At 39.8% G+C, this 21,048-nt stretch overlaps 1 protein-coding gene across 2 annotated transcripts in view; it reads right to left on the bottom strand.

Annotated features, from left to right (window-relative positions):
• The window catches only part of card11 (caspase recruitment domain family, member 11), a 328,314-nt gene that overhangs the window by 78,555 nt on the left and 228,711 nt on the right, over positions 1–21,048 (bottom strand). For both annotated transcript variants that reach the window (XM_063058962.1, XM_063058964.1), the window contains exons 9-11: positions 13,590–13,778; positions 10,000–10,048; positions 2,754–2,833 (exon numbers count right to left, since the gene is read on the bottom strand). In XM_063058962.1, coding sequence (XP_062915032.1) covers positions 2,754–2,833; positions 10,000–10,048; positions 13,590–13,778 — 318 coding nt within the window. The remainder of the gene's footprint in view (positions 1–2,753; positions 2,834–9,999; positions 10,049–13,589; positions 13,779–21,048) is intronic.

The following is a 21,048-nucleotide window of genomic DNA, read 5'->3' as shown; positions in this document are numbered from 1 at the left end:
CCACCCTAATTGGCCTCGAGGCAGCAAACACCTCCTTTGTAAATCTATACAGGGTCCATGATCTCGCTGCTGCATTGCCTCACATCTATAGACTCTGTGTCCTTCTCCTGAGTAAATATAGATGCAAAAAAATCCATTAAAGATCTCCCTCATCTCTTTCATCTCTATGCATAGATTACCCCTCTGATCTTTCAGCAGCCCAATTTTATCTCTTATTATCCTTTTACTGTCAATATATCTGTGGAATCCCTTGGGATTCTCTTTCACCTTGTCTGCTAGAACAACTTCATGAGATCTTTTAGCCCTCCCAATTTCCTTCTTAAGTGTTCTCTTGCATTTCTTATACTTCTAAGTATCTCATTTGTTCCTGCCTGCCAATACCTGGTATGCACCTCCATTTTTTAAACAGGGCCTCAATATCTCTCAAAAACCCAAGGTTCCCAAAACCTGTTTTGCTCACTTTTTATTCTGACAGGAACATACAAACTCTGTTCTCTCAAAATATTTTTTTTGAAGGCCTTCCACTTATCAAGTACCCCTTTGCCAGAAACTAACCTGTCCCAATTCACACTTGCCAGATCCTTTCTGATACCATCAAAATTGGCCTTTCTCCAATTTAGAATCTCAAACCAAATACCAGACCTATTGTTTTCAATAATTACCTTCAAACTAATGGCTCTATAATCACTAGATAGAGTGACAGAAACAGGCCTTTCAGCCATCTAGTCCATGCCGAGCTATTTAAACTGCCTACTCCCATTGACCTGCACTGGGACTATCCATCCATCCATATACCTACTCAAACTTCTCTTAAACATTGAAATCGAGCTCACATGCACCACTTGAGCTGGCAGCTTGTTCCACATTTTCACAACCATCTGATTGAAGAAGTTTCCCCTCATGTTCCCTTTAAACTTTTATCTTTCACCCTTGACCCATAACCTCTAGTTGTAGTTCCACCCAGCCTCAGTGGAAAAAGCCCTGCTTGCATTTATCCTATCTGTACCACACATACTTTTGTATAGCTTCATCAAATCTCCTCTCATTCTTCTATATTCCAAGGAATAAAGTCCTAACCTACTCAGACTTTCATTATAACTCATGTCCTTCAGACCTGGCATGTGCTGAATGCAAAGTGCTCCCCTACACAAACCTCTGTCAGCCTATTGCACTCTCTCGAGTTGGCACTTCTATGTACTAATTTAGGAAACAATCCTGAACACATTTAACAGCCTATTTACAGTATAGGAGTTCCAGTCAATATGTGGAAAGTTCAAATCACCTACTATCACAACCTTATGCTTCTTGCAATGGTGGTCAATAATATAATCACATTAATGTGGTCATTCATTTTTCAGTTCTGCCCTGAAAGCCTCACTAGACAAGCTCTCCAGTCTGTCCTGACTGCCATGACATTTTCTCTGCCTAGTAATGCTACTCTTTCCACTTTAATCCCTCCCACTCTACCACATCTAAAACAACAGAACCCTGGAACATTGAGCTGCCAAAGCTAACTCTCCTGTAACCAAATCTTACTAATGTTTACAATGTCATAATTCCACATGCTGCTCCATGCCCTAAGCTCATCTGCCTTTCCTACAATATTCCTTGGATTGAATTATATGTAGCTCAGAACATTAGTCCCACCTTGCTTGACCTTTCGATTTTATATGTACAGTAGACTTAACAACATCTTTTTCCAAAACCACTCAACCATCTGCTCCAGTGCTTTGGCTCCCAGTTCCCTGCAACTCTAGTTTAAACCCCCCTCTGCAGCACACCAGCAAACCTTCTTGCTTTACTGTCGTGCTTTCAGATTTCTTGCTAATGTGTATTAATTTTTAGGTGCTTCTGAGATATTCAAAAGTAACATTCAAAAATTTGTGCAAACTTAAAGAACATTAAGAAAACTCAAAATATTTACAAAGCAAAAGAAATCCTTTAAAAACCCTTAAACACCTTCAATTTTTTTTTCAAAATCTTAACTAGCAAGACATTAGATATTTAAAATATATCCTGGAGGCATTTTTTAAAGTCTTTTAAAATCAACAAACTATTATTAAAATCTCATTTAGCTGTTTCTTTCTATTAGAATCAATAAGGAAACACTGTTTGCACCTCCTGAAACCTGGTGCAGATCGTCACATAAAGTCTCAGTAGGTAAAGGGTTACTAACTCAGTTCTCCACTCCCCCATTTAGCACCGTGTTGAATTCATTATTGAATCACGGCTCATAGACCTTTGGTGAATTACTGACAGCAGCTTTGGGATTTCTGCATTTGAATACACTTGCAATGGAGTCCTGAAGCTGCTCTCAGATTTGCGGCATAGCAACAGCAAATAGCAAGTGTTTCACTGTCACTACTCCTCAGAAATCCAATCCAGTGTTTTGCACTCAATTTTTTTTTTGATTATTCAGATGGAAAATTTCTCAATTTATTGTACAGGACCAGAATAATTATGAACGCATTAACACACCAGATGTTAAAATATGCCCAGAGTGGACATTAAAGAGTTGTGAAACAACAAACAATCTGTTAGAGGAACTCAGTGTACCTGTTGGAGAAGAAAGGGATTGTCAATGTTTCAGCATCACACAAAATTCAACAATTCCTCCCACCCCCCTCATATAGATGCTGCCTGAACTGCTGAATTCTTCCAGAAGGTGTTTTTTGATCCAGATTCTAGCATCTGCAGTCTCTCGTGCCTTCAAATAGTTGTGAAAGTTGTGAATAGTTGTGCAAGTTGCTTACCACAGAACTCAGAGGATCACAGCCATTAATGGAATTAGGAGTTTCCATCTTGGTACTACTGACATCTGACAAATCTTCATCTAAAAATATTGCAAGAGGGGGAGGAGTTAATTCAAATATCAGTAAGGTGACTCAATATGTAATAAAGCCATCAGTTAGTTAATATGCAGGGAGCACAGTGCATAACATGCTATCTTTCCTTTCATCCCAATGTTATCTCATCACTCTACTGGTTTTGCCAGGTACAAAATAAAAATAAATCATGAATGGCATTATACAATTTGGAAAGATATCTCTGCAAGTTAAAGTGATTACCTTCATCTCTGTGGGCAGAACAGCTTTCAGAAAATGGCGCTGTTTCCCTCAGGTTATGAAACAAAGCTCATCAACATTCTATCTTCTCTTAATAAAACATTGGAAAAAAAATAGCTTCCTCGAAAAGATGTCCTACATGCTTCAGTGGATTCTCCTTATATTTCAAATCAATTACCATGGGCTCCACAAGATAAAGTACAACCATAACATAATGTTTCCCACATTTTGCCATTTAGTCTCTAAAATAACTTAGGGAGATTACTATCTTGAAGTATATTTAGAAATGACAAGGGTGAAAGGGGCTAAGTCTATGATGCTTTAAGAGGGATTTTTCAAATACTTTTTTCAATATCATTAAAATATACTGTAGTATGTCAGCCTACAGATACTAAAAACTTCTCCTTTTCTTCTCGCCAAAGCTGATGCGCTCTTTCAACAGCCCACTCGATAATTAAAATTACCAGCACTTGCCATTTGTTGCATGGACCTTCACTGAACAATCTGTACTCATTTATTTTCCCACTTGTTTTAAGGTTCTTTGCAAAAGACTCATCTATTTTGATGCTCTAATCTCCGGCTAGCATTGTTATGACTACCATTTAGAATCAGTATGTAAACATTGATAAATTCCAAAGTTGTACACGGCCATGATTGTTTCGAGATTAAATGTCAGTACTTTAGAAATCTAGGCACAGGCTACAGCACCCAGCCTACTGAAACTTGGTATCTGTCCTTGCCCACTTCTGCTCCGTGGTTCTAGGATCTGGTCTGGTGCTTAGCGTGTCACAGCCGGCAGGACTCAACGTCAAGTTTTCCAATTTTAGATCATGAGCTCTTTCTTTCCATTTGTATCAAGATTGGATATTTTTCCAGCTACGACCCCAACTCTCATGACCCCTCTCCGTCACAAAATCCTGTCCCATTTTTTCAGTACTATATTCTGCCTGCTGGGAGGCCCCTATGGGCTAAATGCTACAACACTACCCAGACAGGTTCCAAGGTTGTCAAGTCGAGGAGTGGTAGTGGGGACAAGCTCCCACTACCTAAAAGTGCTCCTCAAATAGCCTCTGACAACCCATTCCAACTCCTGGCCTTCTTGTGTGGCTTAGCCTCTAAGCCCAGCGGAACTGTTTCTACTGACAGCAGAAGGGGCGAAGGCGGGTCCTGGCACCTTAAAACCAGTGCTTCGGGTAGATGGAGCTCATCAGCCTGGGAAGGCGGTCCATCTAAGAGAGGGAAAACTCTGATTTCAAACCTCTGCTGCCTTGCAGCCATACCTACTCATGGGAGAGGCTTCAGGAGTAAATCCTGAGGACAAATCCGGAGCTGGAGTCCCTAGGGCAGTCCGATGTTGCCTTCAACCTCGTTCTCGCAACTCCTGCAATGACACTGGTGCCAAGCTGTATCGGCCCTAATGCCCTTCCCTTGGACAACATCAGTGTCGTGGAGAGGGGAGACTTGCTGCTTGGGTGACTGCCGGTCTTCCATAAAACCTTGTCCAGGCCTGCGCCGTGGAAACCTTCCAGGCGCAGATCCATGGTCTTGCGAGACTAACGGATGCTACCACCACCCAGACTTTACAACATTAGCTATACATTACGTTTATCCGACCCTTAAAAGCCACATTGTTTCATCCAATCAAAGAAATTGCCTTTGTTCCACTTGCCCTCCCCCATTTTTTCTGATATATAGATAAACTTGTTTTTCTCTTTCTTAGTTGCGATGTAAGAACAAATATGGCAGTGGATTAGCTAGTGAGGAAGGCTATTAAGGAATACAGCAGGAAATACAGGCAAAAAAATAGCAGATGAGGTTTAATTTGCACAAGTCTGAGGTGTTGCACTTTAGAAGGCCAAATGTAAGACAGAATACAGTCAATGACAACATCCTGAGAAGCACTGATGTATAGAGAGATGCTGAGGTGCAAGTACATAACTCTCTGAAAGAGGCATCACAAGTAAGTAACTTAATAAAGGTTGTGTATGGTATAGTTGCCTTCAGGGTGTCAAGAGGTCACGTTACAGTTGCATAAGACCATGGTTAGGCCGCATATTGGGTGCAGCTCTTGTCACCACTTCACAGAGATGATATGGAGGCTTTGGAGAGCTTGCAGAAGATGCTCACCAGAAGGTTGCCTGTCTTAGAGAGTAATAGCATCAAGAAGAGGTTGGACAAACTTGAATATTTCTCTCTGGAGGTTCAGCAGTTGAAGGGCAACCTGATAGAAGTTCACAAAATTACAAGAGCCATAGATAAGGTAGATAGTCAGAGTCTTTTTCTCTGCATGGAAATGTCCAATATCAGAGGGCATAGGTTTATGGTGAGAGGGGAAAGTTTGAAGGAATTTTGCAAGTCAAGATTATTACATGGAGAGTGTTTGTTGCCTGCAATGCACTGACTGAGGTGGTGGTGGATAGCATCTTTTGAAACATTAATTAAACAGGCGCCTGAACAGGTAGGGAATGAAGGCATTTAGATCACGTGCGGGCAGATACGGTATGAAATTTAAATTAGCACGATGAACAGCACCAGCATCATGTGCTGAAGGCCTGTATCTGTGCTGTTCTATGTTCCATATTTCGGTCTTGAAACATTAACTATTTCCTTTTCTGCACATGCCTCATCCACTGAGTTTTCCAAAAATATTCACTGGTGCCCAACAGTATCCTTATCTTCAAATTTGTGGCTCACTCCATCTGCCCTGGAGAGGTGTTTGGGTGGCCGCAATAATCATGATCCTTCCCTTTAACCTGGTGACTCTCTGAGCCCAAGAAGGCCAGCCTTGAATTTCTCTAAATTTGGCCTTGAGCAACAAAGCAGAAGCATTTTCTTCATTGCTCACTAGTTACAGTTTCGGGTGAATGAGTGAGTGTGGGGAGTACATTGCAGTGTATGGGTGTGTTTTGAAGTATGGGCAGGTATTTCAGTATCTGCCTGAGTAAGACTGCAGCAGAAGTTATGGTAATAAATAAGCAAGATGATTAGTTGGAGTTCTCACCTTGCCATATCCTGGATGGTTCAGGTACTTGTTATAGTATTGCTCCATATTGCATGGAGTTTCATCCTGGTGAAATAGTAGAGAGGTACACTGTACCTTTCTCCCGGACTAGGTTTTAATCATCAGAAACCTTTATACTGCAGCCTGTAAAGTGAGATTTGCATTTTTCCCTGTCCTTCCTCTCTGATATCATGTCATGGTGTGTCAGCATGGAGAAAACCCCCCTACTTACCAATGCCCTAACATGTAAACTGTGCGGCTGAGTGCTGATAGCTGTGTGAAGTATTGTATTCTGTGGGTCCTTTTCATGGTACCTGTACTGTACAATGATCATAGTCTCAGACCACATAATGTACATGGATGAATCAGTGTTGGCGAGCTGCAGTATGTTATTTTAATACTCCAAAGCTGTTTGGTCTCAAATTTCCACCGACATTATGGTGAAATACTATGCACTGTAAATACAGGGATAATTATTTCCCAGTATAGTATAGAAACTTCAAAATTGGTTCAGGTTCTGAACACTGCATCAGATAAAGAGCAAAATTTCTCATGTCTTGAAATTTCATTAAACTTCCATTAAAACAGGTTTCTTCAAAACTTGTATCTCAAGGGAATTGCCTTTACATAGTTTGTGGTAGGAACTGTGGAATAAAAACAGAAAGTACTGGAAACAATCAGCAGGTCAGTGGAAAGGGAAACAGAGTTTACCTTTCAGCTAAATATTCTTTTTGCCAAAAGGGAGAAAACAAAATCGTTTTAAGAATAATAGAAGAAATATCTCTTATCTATTACAAATGAAACATGTAAAAGCTGTGAAATGTAGGTCAGAACAATATTAGTGGAAAGAGTAAAATTGAGTTACTGTTCGATAGGTAGATAATATACAGCCACTCTGATTATAATCTAATTTACATCAACTTCTAAAGTCAAAGCAACTCCACCAGTGCCCCAAGTGACTGCATAATCTGTTTCAGAAATCACACGCCTCATTTAGCTATACATATATCAAGCCTGGTGACCAACAGCTTCTGCAAAACATTAATGTGACTGCATTAAATTTTCAAACAGTTATTTAAGATGGACAACATTTCAAAGCTTCAATTTTTAAATATTATGATGAAATTCATTAGATACCTCAGACCAACTTGGAAGAATAATTATTTTTCCTCAATATGTTCTCCATTGAATTTTAATGAAATACAAAATACGTAAAAACATATTGCAACCTTATTTTTCCCCCCAAAATCTGTTATGAACAAGGAAAAAATCTGATTCAGAATTTCATTTCACGCTCAACAATAGCTGCTACACTGTAACTACCCCCTACACCGCCAAGTTATTTTGCAGGTGGCTTAAAAAAAATAGTTTAAATCCCAGGAATTAATACTGTGGAAAATCCCCTTCCAAAAGTCTCAGACAATTGAGCGTGATGCAGGAGATTACAGGGACCAAGTTTTTAATTTGATATGAAAGTGCTTGGATTTACAGGCTTTGCTTTAATAGAGGCAGTAGACTCTCTCATGTTAATAGCAACTTACTCAATTGGTGTAGCCCGTCTCTATTATTGACTATGAATCTGAAAGACCAAAAAGGACCAAAAATCATTGAATTAGGCCATTCAACCCATTGAGTCTGCACTGCCATTCAATTATGGTTGATTTATTTTTTTTCCTATCAACCAATTCCCCTACCTTCTCTCTGTAACCTTTGACACCCTTACTAATCAAGAACCTAACAGCTTCTGCTTTAAAGATATCCAAGGACTTAGCCTCCACAGATTCACCATCCACTAGTTAAAGAAATTCCTCCTCCTTATTGTTCTAAAGCAGTGGTCCCCAACCATCGGGCAGTGAGGAAATGATATGATTTGGTGATATGAAACGATACGAGTCAGCTGCACCTTTCCTCATTCCCTGTCACGCACTGTTGAACTTGAACACCACCACCCTGCCCCCCCCACCCCAACTGGTTGGCCGGTCCACAAGAATATTGTCAATATTAAACCGGTCCACGGTGCAAAAAAGGTTGGTGACCCCTGTTCTAAAGGGTGTCCTTTTATTCTGAGGCTGTGCCCTGTGGTTCTTTACAGTTGTCATAGCCAGGAATAGTAGTGGGGATAAGCTCCCGCTTCCTATAAGATGCTTCCCAACTGTGTGCATCTTAAATGGCCTCTGACAACCAAGTCCAGCTCCTGGCCTTCACATGTGGTGTAGCTACTAAGCCCGGGAGCATCATTTCTACTGACAGAAGAAGGAGAAAAGACAGGTTACTGGCATCTTAAAACCAGTTGCTTTGGCTAGAATGGAGTCGTCAGCCAAGGATGGCAGCTTATCTAGGAGAAGGAATATTCTGATCTTATACCTCAGTGTCTAGTGGCTATTCCCACCCATGGGGAAGAGTTTAGGAGAAAATCCTGAGGAAAAAATCCAAAACCTGAGTCCCTAAGACAGTCCTCTGTTGAGTTCAACGCTGACTGGCAACTCCTGCGTTACCACTAGTACCAAATTGTACCAGCTTCTCTTGGATTCTCTTGGATTTATCAGCTATGTGGAGAGGAGGAACCTGCTGCATAGGCAACAGCTTGCTCTCCATATCGCACTACCTTACATACTGGCTAGGGTAGACAGACAGGTCGCAGCATCCATGGTCGAGATTGATCAATGGAGGGCCTCCTACTGTGTCCTCTGGGCGCAGACTTCCTCACTAGTGGAAACCTCGTCTCCTCATCCACTCTATCTAGGCCTTTCAATATTTGGTCAGTTTCATGAAATCCTCCCTTCATCCTTCTACATTCCAGAGAGTACAGGCCCAGAGTCATCAAACACTCTCAGATTTCAGAATTCTCTCCCCATTCAGTAAATATTCTAAGCCTTTATTCCTTCTACCAAAATGCATGACCATACACTACCATACACTGTGTTCCATCTGACTCTTCATTGCCCATTTTCCCAACCTGTTCCTCTGCAGACTCCCTTCTTCCTCAGTACTATCTACTCCTCCAGCTATTTTGGTATCATCCTCATAATTGTTAATAAGATCAGTTCCATCATCCAAATCATTAACATGTAACGTGAAAAGTAGCAAACCCAACACTGCTCTCAGCAAAAATGAGTTCCCTTTATTCCTCCTTTTTGCCTTCTGCCAGTCATCCAATCTTCTATCCATGCTGGTACCTTGCCTGTAATACCATAGGCTGCTAACTTGCTTAGCTGCACCCTGTCAAAAGCCTTCTGAAAATCCAAGTAATGTTGCAAGATTGTATGCCATCTCTCTATGTTTTTTAATGCTGTCTTTAATTTTCCTTGTCAGCCATGGTTGCCTCATCCTCCTTTCATAATGCTTCCTCTTCTTTGGTATGAAATGATTCTACATTTTTCAAATTACTCCCAGAAACCTTTCAGCATTGCTGCTCTACCATCATTCCTGCAACGGACTCCTTCCAATCAACATTGGCCAGTTCCCCCTCATGACTCTGTACTTATCTTTACTCAACTGTAATACTGATACATCTGGTTTTAGCTTCTCCTTCTCAAACTGTAGGTTGAATTCTACCACTGTCTCCTGAGGGTTCCTTCACCTAAAGCTCCCTAATCAAATCTGGTTCATTGCACAACACTAAATCTGTAACTGACTTTCCCCTAGTGGGCTTGACCATAAGCTGCTCGAAAAAGCCATTTCATGAGCATTCTGCAATTTCCTTTGCTCAGAATCCAATGACTACCTGAATTTTCCAGTCTACCTGCATATCGTAGCCCTCCATGACCACTGTAACATTGCCTTTCTTACATGCCTTTTCTATCACTATTTGTAATTTGTACCCCACATTCTGGCGATTATAAAGCAAATACGTTCACAATGACGATTGCTGGAAAGCATATAAAAATAGATTTGCAAGTAGACAAGATTTTTTTTTCCATTCATTCAACATACCTTGATAATCTTGATATCTGGGAAGGGTGCATGGAGATTTGGGCCTTCCCTAAATATTTGTATAAAATAAAAAAATGTTAAGAAAAATATAATTCTGAAGTGCTCCATGTATACCTTTTATGATTATTCAGCTTCATTGCAATACTTAACATTAAAACTGCTTTAGAGTGAGAATCAGATCTTAATACTTTTAGAAGTCTTCCTCATTCTTATTAATAGGTACCAAATGAAGTAATTATTTGATAAATAATTAACGGTTAGCTTTCTAGCACTCTTAAGCACAACAAATATTTAAAGGATAAGTATATTGAGTGAACAGGCAAGGAAGGATCAAAAGAGGCTTGTGAAGGAACAGATGAACAGGATACTTTTTTGCTGGCTTTTGAATTCTTTGTGGGAAGCAGAAGAGAGTATACTTTGGGGAGGAAAGATCAACTGATGGTTGCACAGTAATTGAAGAAATGGTCACGAACAGTGGCAAAGTAGGAAGTGGAAAATAAAGAGTGTGCCAGTGAAGGATGGGCTTTGAGAGACACAGCAGAAAGAAATCACCAAATTAGGTAGGAGTGAAGGCAAGGAGAGCATTGACAATGAAGGTGAAATTCATAGACAATCATATGAATCAGGAACATGGCCTACATCAGTGCTGAAAAGAAATAGCTTGAAAATAACTTTTAGAAAAAATACAAAGGAAACATAAATATGGCAAGATACAGAGCGCTCATGTAATGATCAAATGGCAACGAGCAAGGGTTGAAAATAATATAAATTTGAGACTGATTAGAAAGACTATAAACCAGAAATTTGAATGCATTTAAGATAGATTGTGTTAATAAAAAGATAGTGCCTTTTTAATAAACTATGATCAGATACACTTTTTTTAAGCACATGTACATAAAATACTTGTGATTTAATGTGATTGTTATCATAAATTTGCTGGGGTAATTTTAGTAGTATAAAACAGGCAAGATCACCTCAGATTCTGATTTTTATATCTACTGAAAGCTAATAATATTACAAACATTATAATATCATCCAATTAAAATCTCTGTCTGAGAGAGCCCGTGGAAGGTCAATGTTGGAGTGAACAGTTAGTTTTTGAGGGACTGTGGAATATGGTCTCTCTTTGGGGGCTTTGCTGTTGCTTGCATGGTGGGTGGTAGGAATGCTGATGCTATATGCTAGAATAATTTGAGGGGGCAGGTTGATGCTGCTTGCTGCTACTTGTGTGGTGGTGGGACAGATGGCCTTGGGTTCCTAGGGCTTTTTTCTGTCCTTCATTCTTTGGGGGTATTTCTTCTGTTTCGAGGATGTCTGTGAAGAGTAAGAATTACAGGTATATATTGTATACATTCTCTGATGTATATAAGAGAATGTGCCCCCAAATATCCGGACCTGCCTCTTGGTTCTTTTGCACTACCTTACTTTCCCTTTTCTATTTTCTATTTATAATTTATAATTTAAATTTTTAATATTTACTATCGATTTGTACTCTAGGGAGCACGAAGCACAGAATCAAGTATCGCTGTGATGATTGTACGTTCTAGTATCAATTGTTTGGTGACAATAAAGTGTAAAGTATATTAAATGGAACTATTGAACTATTGAATTAAAATGATCCAAATCAGTGTAATAGAAGCCTAGATGAATACCAATATGATTTCTGTAGCAACCTTAAAACAGATTATCTGCTTGGATATCTTCTAATTCTTGTAAGGCAGTGTGTGTGTTGGAATGCATTAATTACCTGGATACAGAAGTTTTCATTCTAATATGGTGTGCGATGGTGATGTAGAATTAGTGACTTCCCTGCTACAACACCTATAAAATGGTTGAATGTTAAGAAAATGGTTGATCTGAACCCGATTTAGGTTTGCTTGATATAATGTGATGAATTCCAGTAAATTACTGTGATGGAGAGCACTCGGTAAATGCACTCCATATACACGTGCATTCATACACACATACAAACCTTGCCTCGTCATTCTGCTGTCGTTGAGCTGAGGATGCACACTTTAATGCCTTCCCCAGTATATTCTATAATGGGTTGGCTTTATTAAGCTTTTCCCACCATACACAGCAGAAATTCCCATTTCTTTAGTAATGAGGATATGTAAATTTGTATATATTGTTTGTATACTGTATTTAAGGTAGATACTCCTGTTTATTTTATAATATGATTGTAACTACATTGTGGGATGCATCATGCGTAGTCTTAAATTAAATTTCTGGGTAATTAAAGATGGCTTATCCTGGTGCTTTATAAAAAATGGAGTGAGGAAAGAAAGAGAGATCGAGCTGCCAGGAGATCACACTGGACAAAATATGGAGCTTTTGTTGTGGTTTCTGGTCAATATCTTTTGTAAATATTGACAGTTCTCTTTTTGGTGTTTTGCTAATTTTTGTAAGCTTGATTTTTTTTGATGCATTGCATGAACACCCTTGCACGAAAGTGTCAAGCGACTCCAGCCATCTTTTTTCTTTGGTCAAAGGCGACGTGCACATAACAGTTGCATATCAGCAGACTTGCCTTATGGTCAGCTGTTTTCATTTGTAAGGGAGATGAGGGAACGTTGAACATTCCAATACCCAGGACTTTCCAAGACAATTTTGGAACCTCTCTATTGGCTGGATTGCAATCAGTACTTGGTGACATATCACAATTGAGTCTCGTTGAAGTGTTGGAGTTCCGCAATGATAAAGGACTGGGTGATTAAGACTACACAAGCTGTGCTGCTTACTGCTGATTGCGAATGAGTATTGTTACAAATTGCATGCAATCTTGAGCTTGATTTACCATTGAAGAGTCAAATAAAGTTATCTGAGTTGCTGATTTCTTTGTTCTTTCAGTAAGGGCTTAAATTAAGTTACTTGATCGGATGAGTAGTTTCTTTTATTGCCAACTCAGTCACTTGAGTTGAAGCAGAAGCAACCAGAGTTCAGCTTTGAGATAGTTCTAGAGATTGACTGAATGGAGAAGAATGCTTTTGGTAAGAGACCCTGGGGAATTGGGAACTACAAGGATGCTAGTTGATGATCCAAGAGTTAATCTCTACCTAAAGGACTTCAATCAAAACAATGTGCAGCACAGGATAAGAATTTAGAAAAAAATAGAAAACCAGTGAGAATAAAAAAGAAACAGGCACATACTGAAATGGTTGCGATCATACCATTTCAGCACCTCAAATTGCCTTCATAAATACAAGACATTAAGCAGTGTATCATAGAGAGGTGTAGATTGTAGATCATTCTTAACTTTTGGTTACAATAGACTTGGAGCCAAAGCTTATTCTTTGATGGATCTCTAAACAATGCAGTTTAGGGTCAATGTTAAGCTGTATGGCCACAATCAGCTAGAACTGATTGGAATTTACTTGTACTCCATTCAGTTCAGCAACAGGTCAAACATATGGGCTACACATTACCAAATGTCCCTCATACCACTCCTCAAAGATGTATTTGTGGTATATTATTGAGCTATGAATACTACAATATTCATGTCACATTCTGAGTGCATCATAAGGAAAAGAATTGTTTGATCATTCTGACAAATTGCTTTCTGTTAATCATGTAAATAAATGGTTACATACAATTCCAAATACTTTAAGGTTTGGTCTCCGTCTTAGTCGGGATTCCTGTACAAAAAATTCATTGTCTTCAGGAGATTCCTCTGAGGTTGATGAACTCTCTGGCTCCTGCTGCTCCTGTCCATTGGTCTTTTGGAAGGAATGGTGGAAATTCTGAGAGATAATGGTGACTGGAATATTCCGTGGCAGACTCTGCACAAGTAGACAGAAAGAAAGAAGCTTCACATTGATCTGTTTCCCTTTTCCCTTTGAGAGTTTTCTCCTCCTAATTTTCTTTCATCAGCTCTACTTGGCATTTCCACATTCCCCTTTTTTATTTTTACAGTTATAGAGTAATAGAGAACTAGAGTACAGAAAGAGGTCCTTCAGCCCATCTAGTTCATGCCAACATGATCTTCTTGCCTAGACTCATCTACCTACACCCAGACATTAAACCTCCCTTCCCATCCATGTACGTATGCAAACTTCTCTTAAAATGTTATAAATGAACCCATATCTACCATTTCCCCGAGCACATCGTTCCACACATGCACCACTCTCTGAATGAAGAAGGTTCCTCTCAGATTCTCTTTAAATATTTCATCTTTCACTCTAAACCTATGACGTCTCCTTCATCCTATTTGAAGGGAAAAAGCCTGCACACATCCACCCTATCTATACCCATCAGAATTTTGTACACCAAGGAATAAAACCCTAACCTTTTCAACCTTCTCCTCTAACTCAGCTTCTCAGAACATCCTCATAAATTTTCACTGCACTCATTCAAACTTATTGATACTTTTCCTGCAGGCACCAGAACTGCACATAATACTTCAAATTTACTGCAGTATTACTGATGTCATCTACAACTTCAGCATAACATAACAGTACCCTGATTTATGGAGGCCATCATAACAGAAGCTCTCTTTATGTTCCTATCTATCTGTGATCCAATGTTCAAGGAATTATAGATCTATATTGCTAGGACTCTTTGCTCTCCCATTCACTGTGGAAGTCTTACTCCAATCCCAAATGAAACTGTGTTTCATTGCTCCACAACAATGACAATAAAGATATTCTATTCTATTCTATTTGTCCTCCCAAAGTGCAGCACCTCACACTTGTCTGCATTAAATTCCACCTCCCATTTTTCACTCCACTTTTCTAGCTGGTCAAGGTTACACTGCAAGCTTTGATAGCCTTCCTCACTGTCCACCACATTTCTAATCTTGATGTCATCTACCAATTTGCTGATCCAATTTACCGTATTATCATTTAAATCATTAATATAAATGATAAGCAACAATACACCCCACATTGACACTAGTCAGAGAGACAATCATCCACAATCACTCAAAGCTTTCTCCCGCAAACCCAGTGTTGAATCCAATTGGCTACTTCATCCTGAATGGCAAACAACTTAACCTTCTGGATCCAAATCCCATGTGAAACTTTGTCAAAGGCCTTGCTAAAGTCCACGTAAATAGCATCCACTACCTTTCCTTCTTCAACCTTCTTGGCAACCCCCTCAAAAAGCTATAAGATTGGTGAGTCACGATCTACCATCAACAAAACCATGTTAATTATCCAAATACATATACATGTCAGAATATCTTCCAAAATTTTACCCATCAAATTTACATCAGGGGTATCGGCCTATAACTTCCCAGTGTATTCTTAGAGCCTTTTATCTCTCTGTAAAGGCACTGATTTTTATCCGGAGAAGAAACCTGTTCTAGAAATAAGGCAGTGTATTGGAAGTGGGGAGGTGGATGAGGTATGAAGCAGCAAGTTAAGTCATGATCTGGTGAGGGTATGGGTTGTGAAGAACTTTGGTAAGAGTTAGGTTTTTTGCATGAAGTATATCTACCAGTCTCTGGTGTGGCATTTCATGGAATGGAATGAAGCATGTCGCAGCTTCTATAAAATGTCCTTCATGTTATTTACTAGGGACACATTTTAATGCAATCATAATCTTTGAAGGGAGTAGAATAAGTTAAATATTCTTCTCCAATTGGGCAGAAGAGGATTGGAATGCTTTGCAAAAGCTGTTCCAGTAATTGAAGCTGAACAGATTATGAGAAATTCTGTGATATTTTTTGAGTAAGGAAATTTGCATTCTATACAATGGTAAAAGTCCATAAGTTTAGAACTACACTCCTCAACTTTCTAAATTACAATAATGACTGCATATTAGAAAGTTCCTCATTCTCTAAAAAGTGCTTTGGGATCTCTCATGTCATGATAATACAAGTACTTTTTTTTAACATTCATAAACATTCTTGGAAGTGTTAGAATTTAAGCCATTATTATTTCTTCCTTTCTCATTCAGACTTCCTTTCCCTCAGAGATCCTGTATTTTTATTGGGCATAACGCCCAATAAAAAGTAACCTTGTTATTGGGCATTCAAGTAAGGGCTACAGATGTTCTTCCATTGTTTTTTTTTAGCATTTTTCCCCCAACAAGATGTACTTTGGTTCCAAAATATATTTTTGGTTCAATCACAGAAGAAATCTCCCTCTTGTGACATCATAGCGTTATTCTCCTTCCCACTCCATCCAGCCTGGAGATTCTCAAAGTCAGACATTGACTGAGTATTGTGGAAAACAAACCGCTGGAGAAACTCACTGGGTCAGCAGCATCTGCAGAAGGGATTGGACAGTGGACATTTTGGGTCAAGGCACTTCATCTGGTCAGAAAATCCACAGGATCCTTGACTTTTTGATTAATAGACTGCAATGTGTAAAGACAGGTAACAACATGTCCTGCAATGTTACCTTCCACCACAGCTGTCCTTCAAGGCTGCATCCTAAGCCCCTTGCTATTCTCTCTGTACACTCATAACTAAGTACCAAATTCCACTCTACTTAAAATTTTGCAGATGGGCTGGATCTCAAACCATGACAGAGAAAAGGAAGGAAATAGAAAGCCTAGTTGAATGGTGCCAAGTCAACAATCTTTCCCCTATCATCAGCGAAACAAAGAAGCTGGTCATAGAGCTCAGGAAGTGAAGTGGAGTACACATTCCCATCTGTACCAATGTATCGAAGGCAGAGATAGCTAAGTTTCAACTTCCTAACTGTATATATTACCAACTTGTCATGCTCCAACAATTAGATGCTACAGCCAAAAAAGCATATCAATGCCTTTCTTTTTCAGAAGTCTAAGGCAATTTGGTACATTCCCATTGATTTTTACTAAGTTTTATAGATGCACCGTTGAAAGCTTCTATCCAGAAGCATCACTGCTTGGTATGGCAACTGCATTGCCAAGATTGCAAGAAATTGCAACAGTCCAGTTCATTGTGTAAACCAACCTCCTCTCCATTGACTCCAACTGCATCTCCCACTGCCTCAGGAAAACAGCTAACATAATCAAGGATCCCTCCTACTCCACTGGTTATTTTTTCTTCTTCCCTCCTCCATTGGGCAGAAGATACAAAACCCTCAGACTCGAGGATAGCTTTTATCCTGTTGTTATTCCAATCTTGGATGGATCTCACACATCCTAACAGCTGAACTCTTGAAATCTGGATCTCCCAATTCATCTTCTTGTGACCCTTACATTTTGTCTACTGCACTGTGTTTTTTCTAACCGTAATGCTATATTCTGCATTCTGTCTTCTTCTTACTACTTTGATGTAATTACTTTGATATGATCTGTCGGGAAGGCATGCAAAACAAAAGTTTTTTCACTGCGCCTCAGTACATGTGACAACAATAAACCAATACCAATATCAGTTGTATAACTTCCTCTCGTATCTAAACCGGTCTGGAGATCCCCCAATTATTGTAGAACATAGGAAAGTACAGCACAGTACAGCCTTTGTCCCATGACACTGTGTTGCCCTTTTAATCTACTCTAAGATAATGTAAATCTAACCCTTTCCTTCCATATAGCCCTCCAGTTTTCTATCAATGAAGGATGAAGAGAAAAGATTTAGGAGATAAATAGAAGTATAAGTTAGTTTATTTTAATTATGTCACTAAAATTATGTGTTTTTTGGCATTTTAGTTGTTTTTATTAACTTTTATAGTTGTAGTAATTTTTAAAGGCATATTTCCATTCTAATAGTTTTGAGCAACACACATCAAAGTTGCTGGTGAACGCAGCAGGCCAGGCAGCATCTGTAGGAAGAGGTGCAGTCGACGTTTCAGGCCGAGACCCTTCGTTCGGACTAACTGAAGGAAGAGTGAGTAAGGGATTTGAAAGTTTGAAAGTTGGAGGGGGAGGGGGAGATCCAAAATGATAGGAGAAGACAGGAGGGGGAGGGATAGAGTCAAGAGCTGGACAGGTGATAGGCAAAAGGGGATACGAGAGGATCATGGGACAGGAGGTCCGGGAAGAAAGACAAGGGGTGGGGGGGGACCCAGAGGATGGGGAAAGACAAGGGGGGGGGACCCACTTCCCGAACCTCCTGTCCCATGATCCTCTCGTATCCCCTTTTGCCTATCACCTGTCCAGCTCTTGGCTCCATCCCTCCCCCTCCTGTCTTCTCTTATCATTTTGGATCTCCCCCTCCCCCTCCAACTTTCAAATCCCTTACTCACTCTTCCTTCAGTTAGTCCTGACGAAGGGTCTCGGCCTGAAATGTCGACTGCACCTCTTCCTACAGATGCTGCCTGGCCTGCTGCGTTCACCAGCAACTTTGATGTGTGTTGCTTGAATTTCCAGCATCTGCAGAATTCCTGTTGTTTGCTAATAGTTTTGAGAATAGTTTTCAAAATCAGGAAACATTAATAAGTTAGGAACTAATAAATTCAATAAGGGGATTATCCTGCCACTTTAGACAAGGCAGGAGTGTAAGGGCAGTGGATAATGATTTCCAGTGGGATTAACCTGTGTCCTCATGTCCTGGCAACATCTTGCTAATTTTTCTCTGAATTCTTTCAATCTTACTGACATCTTTCCTGTACGTACTGTAGGTGATCAAAGCTATCACAGTGCATGCAAGTCTTTTGTGCTAATCTATTAATCTGCCTTGCTCCATCGACCTGCATCCAGACCATAACCCTCCGTACCCCTTCCATCCACGGACCCATCCAAATTTTTCTTAAGTGTTGAAATCAAACCGGCATCCACCACTTCCACTGGCAGCATATTTCACACTCACATCACCCTCTGAGTGAAGAGATTCTCCCTCGTGTTCCCCTTAAACAGTTCATCTTTCACACTTAACCCATGACCTCTTGTTCGTCTCCCCCAACCTCTGTAGAAAAAGCCTGCTTGTAACTACCCTATCAAAACCCCTCATAATTTTATATACCTCTATCAAATCTACCCTTATTCTCCTGTGTCCTAGGGAATAAAGACACAGGAGAATAAGGGTAGATTTGATAGAGGTATATAAAATTATGAGGGGTATTGATAGTGGTGGATGTAGGTTTGATTTCAACATTTAAGAAAAAATTTGGATGGGTCCGTGGATGGAAGGGGTACAGACTACATGGGTTGAAGGGCTTGCTTCTGCACTGTTCTATGACTATGACTTTCACAATATAAATAACAACAATATAATATTAATTTCTTTACGTTCTTTAAATTTGTACTCTTGCTTGCATCAATTAAATTTAAGATACCAGCATATAAATCTGTGAACTAATATCATTATATATATATTATCCAATACTATATATGTGTACACACAGCAACGAGCACATAATGTAAACTAATTTTTCTCTTTTATTACAGATATTTAAAAAAGCAGCTTGTAAAATGTGCAAGTTATAATACTGTTATCTATTCCAATGCAGTAATGAAATCTTGTTCTTGCAGTTCTTTGAAAAGCCATATGTGTTATTACTAACAGCTGCAGCAGTTTTGAGGAGTTTTGCATGATTGTGAAGCTGAATTGAAGGGAGGGAGGTAGTTGAGTGAAAACACCAGCAACAAGATGTAAGCACAAGAGATTCTGCAGATGCTGGGAATTTTGAGCAACACACACAAAATGCTGGAGCAACTCAGCAAGTCAGGCAGCATTTATGAAGGCCAAGGCCCTTCCTCAGGACTGGAAAGGAAGGGGCAATGGTTCTGTCAAGTGATGCTATGTCTTAGTTTGAAGAAAATTAGAAGTTGAACCTTTGAACCTTTATTTGATTTTGAGAAAAGATGGGGTTCATTTGCTCGTTATTATCATTTGAGTTAATTGATAGATTTCCTCCACGATCTAATTGTAAATTTTTGGTACATTTTTTTTTCTTGCTGGCAGTTTGATGTTTATCTTTAGAAGCTTTTTGTATGACGCATGGCTCCGGGGTTGTACACCTAATGGGTTTTTTTCTCCCCATTTTTTCTGCTTAGTAGGGTTTTTTTATTATCACCAAAATTTTTCAATCTTTAAAATAATGTTTTTTCTTCCTTGAGATACTGTAAGTGTTGCTTACTGCGATGTACTCGTGTTATTTTTGAATAATATAATAATAATAAAAAGATTTGAAAAGAAAGAAAGGAAGGGGCAAGAAGCCAGAATAAGAAGGTTGGAGGAGGGGGATGTAGCATAATCTAGCAGGTGATAGGTGAAGCCAAGTGAGGTGAGTGGGGGGAAGTAAGAAGTTGGGAACAGATAGGTAGAAGAGGTAAAGATTAGTTTCAAAGAAAATATGGAAAAAGATATGTCTGGTCCATGGGTTGAGATTCTAAATTGAATTCTGATAGTATCCGAAAGGATCTGGCAAGTGTGGATTGGGACGGGTTATTTTCTGGCATAGGTGTACATGGTAAGTGGGAGACCTTCAAAAGTAAAATTTTGAGAGTACGAAGCTTGTATGTGCCTGTCAGAATAAAAGGTAAAGATAACTGGTGTCGGGAACCTTAGTTTTCAAGAGATAATGACTCCCTGGTTTAGCAAAAAAGGAGATGCACGACAGGTATAGGCAGGTAGGAACAAGTGAATGCAAACACGAGGAAATCTGCAGATGCTGAAAATTCAAGCAACACACATAAAAAATGCTGGTGAATGCAGCAGGCCAGGCAGCATCTATAGGAAGAGGTACAGTTGACACTTCGGGCCAAAACCCTTCGTCAGGACTAACTGAAAGAGCAGATAGAAAGAGATTTGAAAGGGGGAGGGGGAGGGGGAGGGGGAGGGGGAGGGGGAGGGATGGAGCTAAGAGCTGGAAAGTTGATTGGCAAAAGGGATATGAGGCTGGGGAAGGGAGAGGATCATGGGACGGGAGGCCTAGGGAGAAAGAAAGTGGGGGGGAGCCCAGAGGATGGGCAAGGAGTTATAGTGAGAGGGACAGAGGGAGAAAAGAGAGAGAGAGAAAAAAATAACAAACAAACAAACAAATAAATAAATAACCAACCAACTAACCAACCAACCCCTCCTCTTGTCCTCACCTACCACCCCACCAGCCTCCGGGTCCAACATATAACTCTCTGTAACTTCCGCCACCTCCAACGGGATCCCACCACAATGTCCATCTTTCCCTCTCCCCCTCTTTCTGCTTTCTGCAGGGATCACTCCTTACGTGACTCCCTTGT

The sequence above is a fragment of the Mobula hypostoma genome, chromosome 9 (genome assembly GCF_963921235.1).
Source record: "Mobula hypostoma chromosome 9, sMobHyp1.1, whole genome shotgun sequence".
Classification (NCBI taxonomy): domain Eukaryota; kingdom Metazoa; phylum Chordata; class Chondrichthyes; order Myliobatiformes; family Myliobatidae; genus Mobula; species Mobula hypostoma.
Note: the sequence above shows the minus strand (reverse complement) of the source record. Positions and strands in the feature narration are given on the sequence as shown.